We start from the raw sequence: 5000 nt of genomic DNA on the forward strand, positions 1-5000 counted from the left end.
AACCGACTTGGGCAGCTTAGAGTTCTTCTGCTGTTCCTTACTGTTGTGGAGACAAAGACGAAGAGAGAGAGAGGGAGAGAGAGAGAGAGAGAGAGAGAGAGTAGAGCGAGTGGGAAGGACCAGAGAGGCAGCAGGTGAGAGAGGGGGGGGGGGGGGGGGGGGGGCAGTGAGGGAGTGAAGGGAGTGAAGAAGGGAAGTAGAGTGAGAGAGAGAGAGACAGAGAGAGAGAGAGAAGGAGAGAGAAGAGAAAATGGAGAGAGAAAGGGTAAGGAAGAAAGAGGAGCAGAAAAAGGGAGAGAAAGAGTTACAAACAGAGAAACAGATATTGGCCTCTAAACTCCTGCTGGACAAAGCAGTGATGTAATCCCCAGAAGCGTCTGAGCAGTGACATGACTCCTACTGCCTGAGCGACGGCCAATGAGAGAGCCTATGACCAGCGGCCAATGAGAGAGCCGGTGACCAGCGGCCAATGACCAATGACAGAGCCCCTTCTACAACGCCAGACAATGACCATACAAATGACTATGGTGGACACACACACAGATTCTGCTATAAAGAATATATGTTTCATCTTCCATTTTACCCTTCCTCTTCAACTGTTTTGTGACCGATGGTGTTTTAATCCGACCTGGACCGGTCATATGAAACCTTTAAAAAGTCATTCAAAATAACATATATTGTTTATAATGTCTTTGGTATCTAAGGGAAAGCAGACACGAAAACACAGATACTCAAAGAAGCTTTTAGGCGGATTCATTTAAAGCGGGTGAATGGAGACACAAGAGCAAGCAGATATTAAGCAGTCCTACAGAAAGGGAAACTTTCTGTGTGCTTTAAATGGACATGTACATGAAAGACTGACTCAAGGTGACAGACAGATAGTCAGTCAGACATGTATCCAGACAGACAGACAGACAGACAAGACGAGCAGACGGACTCGGGACAGAAAGACAGGCAGAGTAATATACCATCCGTGAGACAGACAGTAGGACAGTCAGTCAGTCAGACAGGTAAGCTGTATAAAGAAAGACAGGCAGACAGACTCAGCACTGACAGACTAATATACAGTCTTTGGCATAAAGCCAGGCAGACAGAATAATATTATAAAAGCACTTTAAGTGAAGTCAGTCGAAGAGTAGACCCCCAGGGGCCGGGATCTGTAGACAGGCAGACACTCAGGCTGCTGGTGAAACGCCAGGACAAGGCGTCGTCAGTCAGGGAGTCAGGGAGGCACACCGAGAGAGACACCTCCACGCAGGCAGCCATGATGGGTCCCACGATGGGTCCCACACGGATCCTACAGCGTCTTGAGGTTGTCAAGATGTCTGGTGTCAGGATCCATCCACCTTTTTTTTAATCTCACTAATATTGTCTTGGTTGAGAACTGTGTAACGGTGGGTCATATATTTCAAGTTCATAATACAATTTGAATAAAAAACAAAAACAAATGACAACGAGACTTACATTTGAGGGGGCAGTAACTGGTTCAAGCTTATGTGTTTATCTGAATATTCCTCAAGCTAATCCCAACTATTATGGAGCAAGCCAGCTGCCACTTACTCACATTCATTTGTAGGATAATTAATAAATGAGAATGCCGTCAATGAGAGTCAATGAGAGTGGCATCAGATCGAGTCATTGACAAAGTTAGGGGAGTCAAACGTTGCCCTCTGACATGATATGCGGGCGTCTGCTTGCTGCGTCATGTTTGCTGGGAGATTGGCATGAGATGGGCACTGCCACAGCCAGATGCCCCCCCCCCCCCCCCCCCCCCCACACACCACCATGACCCACCACTGAGCCCATCCACCCACTCCAGCACACTTAACACACAGCGAGAAAAAAACAACCAACAGCACAGAAGCCACGACAACACAAGACAAGGAACTCAAGAGAAAGCAAAAGAAGAAGAAATCAAGAGAGGAAGACTCAGCTACAAAAAGTGAGCTAAAAGGGAAAGGAGGAACAGGGAGACATAAGAGCCAGAAAAAAAAAAAAGGTAAAGGGGGAAGGAAAAGAAAAGGAAGTGTAAAAATAAACGAGTAAATACCAGTCCAGTACACTCTCTGTGGCGTCGATACGCTCAGATTTTACTGTAACTCTGAGGAGGAGACAAGGGAGCAGGAGGAGGAAGAGGAGGAGGAGGAGGAGGAGGGAGGAGGAAGGGTGAGATGACACAATGAACACAAAAAATACACACACCACCACATCGCTCATCTGGGTGTGGGTTGACGTAGTGGGTGTGGGCTCTTCATAATATCAGTGTTAATGAGTCAGCCATTGGATTCTCCTTAGACCTCCACCTGACCCAGGAGCCCAGGAGCGGAGCAATGAGGATCTCCTCCTGCGGCACCTCCTCAGACTGCTAGCCTGGGTGCTAATGCTAACGCTAACACTAACACTAACACTCACGGCTGAAGATCCCTCTCTGTGCCTGGGTGCTAATGCTAACGCTAACACTAACACTCACGGCTGAAGAGCTCTCTGTGCCTGGGTGCTAATGCTAATGTTAACGCTAACACTAACACTCACGGCTGAAGATCCCTCTCTGCTTGCTGGCCTCCTCTCAAGGGGGTCGCCGGTGTCTTGCTAGCGCCTAGCTCTCATCCCCTGATAGGGTGCCTTGATTTCTCTAAGTGCAAATCAATTCACTTCATGGTGTAAGTGTGTGTGTGTGTGTGTGCGTGCGTGCGTGCTTGCGTGTGTGTGTGTGTGTTTGTGTGTATGTGTGTGTGTGTGTGTGGGGTGGGGAGGGGTGGGTTGCGGTTCTCGACAGCTCTCAACAAAGTTCAAGGGGTATTCTGAGGGAGTCCTTGTGTAAAACGTGGCAAATTATCAAGCGAAGTGAATATGAAACGGATTTGCTGAGAAGGGATAATCAAGCTAAGCTGACAGGCTACGGTACTGAGAAAGCCTAAGACCATGCTACAGGATCAGCTAAGCTAAGATAACTGTGTGGCTTTGCTAATGCCATCAAGTAAGGAATTAAGCAAGAAGGGTTGAGGCCTCCCATTCTTCCAGTCTCCTCTCGGTTCTGAATTAGTAGCTAATACACTAAAGTGCCACTATGTGTCTTTTAAGTTAAAAAGATAATTAAAGATGCTACACAAAAAGGTGTTGTATTAGTAAGATATGCATATGAGGATCAGTGTAAAAGGGCTTAGTGTGTGGTGTGTGTGTGTGTGTGTGTGTGTGTTTGTCTGTGCATGCACACGAAAATCCCAACATTAAACAGATACAGTTTGTGAGTATATATGAGTCTGTGTGTGTGTGTGTGTGTGTGTGTGTGTGTGTGTGTGTATGAACACAACATATAAGATAAATAAGATTGTTTGTTCTGGATTTGTGTGTGTGTGTGTGTGTGTGTGTGTGTGTGTGTGAGTGTGTGTGTGTGTGAGAGTGTAGACGGCAGACTCACGCAGCAATGGAGAGGTTGGCAGCAGAAAGAGGGCTCACTTCGGCCACCTCCTTCGCCTTTTGAATGGCAATCTTTTGGTTGGTGGCCGCCGTCTCCTCCTGCTCGTCCTGAAAGACACACACACACACACACACACACACACACACACACACACACACACACACACACACACAGACACACCGTGAAATTGTGAAAGTGTAACATGATGGTGATCCATGTTGATAAAAACGATACTGTTCATTTCATACAGTACATGAAATAGCAACTGTAGCTTTAGCAGGCTAAAGTATGATAGTATGAGAGTAACTATTAACAGATTAGACATTAGCAGATAGATATGGTGTCAGAAACAAAATGAGGTGGGCCAACAAACCTCACTTTTTAAAGAGGATTATTTTCTGTGAAGCGAGTAACGTCATAAGCTACAAAGCAACAGGCAACAGGTAGTAAAAAGTGGTTTCATGGCCACAATGGGCTACTATCACCTGATTTCCTGGTTGTATTGTTGTTGTTTTGGTTTGTGGTATGGAGAAGTGCATAGTGCCATACCTTGGTTAGCTCTTGAGCATTGGCCAGGTTGTCCACGGCGATGGCTAAGAATACATTAAGCAGTGTGTCTGGGAACATGGTCAAGGACTTCAACATGGAATGAAAACCTTAACACTAAATACTGAGGAGGTGTATCTCAGTTTGTATGGTATGTGTGCTTGCACATGTGTGTGTGTGTGTGTGTGTGGGTGTGTCTGAGCTTATATATTGTATGTGTGTGCTCGCACGTGTGTGGGTGTGTGTGTGAGTGTGTGTGTGTGTGTGTGTGTGTCTGAGCTTGTATATTGTATGTGTGTGCTCGCACGTGAGTGGGTGTGGGTGTGGGTGTGGGTTTGTCTGAGCTTGTATATTGTATGTGTGTGCTCGCACGTGTGTGAGTGTGTGTGTGAGTGTGTGTGTGTGTGTGTGTGTCTGAGCTTGTATATTGTATGTGTGTGCTTGCACGTGAGTGTGTGTGTGTGTGTGTGTGTGTGTGTGTGTGGCTGAATGTGTGTACAGCAGAAGGATACAGTTGCCGAAGAGGGTAAGCACGATGAAGAAGATGGAGAAGACCATGCCCGTGTTTACACCACCCTGGGACTCGATGCCGTCGTACATCACCATGTTCCAGTCCTCTCCAGTCAGGACCTGTCAATACACACACACACACACACACACACACACACACACACACACACACACACACACACACACACACACACACACACACACACACACACACACACACACACACACACACACACACACACATACAGAGAGAGAGAGAGAGAGAGAGAGAGAGAAATGACTGTAAATCATTCAACTACTTAGAGACATATATGTGCTACTCTTCAATGGCATTTCTAAATAAGATCTAACAGCTGACATAGAATCTGCATACCTGAAAAACAGTCATGATGGCTGCTGGAAACGTGTCAAAGTTGGTCGAGGGAGTGCCGTCCTCAAAGTTGAACCTACAAGGGAGCGAGAGAAATAGGGTGTGGAGAGAGTGGGCGAGGAGAAGGAGAAGAGAAGGAGTGATGCTTGCAGCTGA

At 46.7% G+C, this 5000-nt stretch overlaps 1 protein-coding gene across 12 annotated transcripts in view; it reads right to left on the minus strand.

The window, feature by feature from the left end:
- The window catches only part of cacna1ab (calcium channel, voltage-dependent, P/Q type, alpha 1A subunit, b), a 164989-nt gene that overhangs the window by 53184 nt on the left and 106805 nt on the right, over positions 1–5000 (minus strand). For 8 of the 12 annotated variants that reach the window (XM_042703632.1, XM_042703630.1, XM_042703628.1 and 5 more), the window contains exons 17-22: positions 4848–4920; positions 4477–4594; positions 3968–4035; positions 3419–3525; positions 2051–2101; positions 1–40 (exon numbers count right to left, since the gene is read on the minus strand). The exon at positions 1–40 is cut by the window's left edge and continues 93 nt beyond it. In XM_042703632.1, the coding sequence (XP_042559566.1) occupies positions 1–40; positions 2051–2101; positions 3419–3525; positions 3968–4035; positions 4477–4594; positions 4848–4920 (457 nt within the window). The remainder of the gene's footprint in view (positions 41–2050; positions 2102–3418; positions 3526–3967; positions 4036–4476; positions 4595–4847; positions 4921–5000) is intronic. The other 4 variants (XM_042703636.1, XM_042703637.1, XM_042703635.1 and 1 more) reach the window with 1 other exon arrangement.

Source organism: Clupea harengus, chromosome 24, assembly GCF_900700415.2.
Source record: "Clupea harengus chromosome 24, Ch_v2.0.2, whole genome shotgun sequence".
NCBI lineage: Eukaryota > Metazoa > Chordata > Actinopteri > Clupeiformes > Clupeidae > Clupea > Clupea harengus.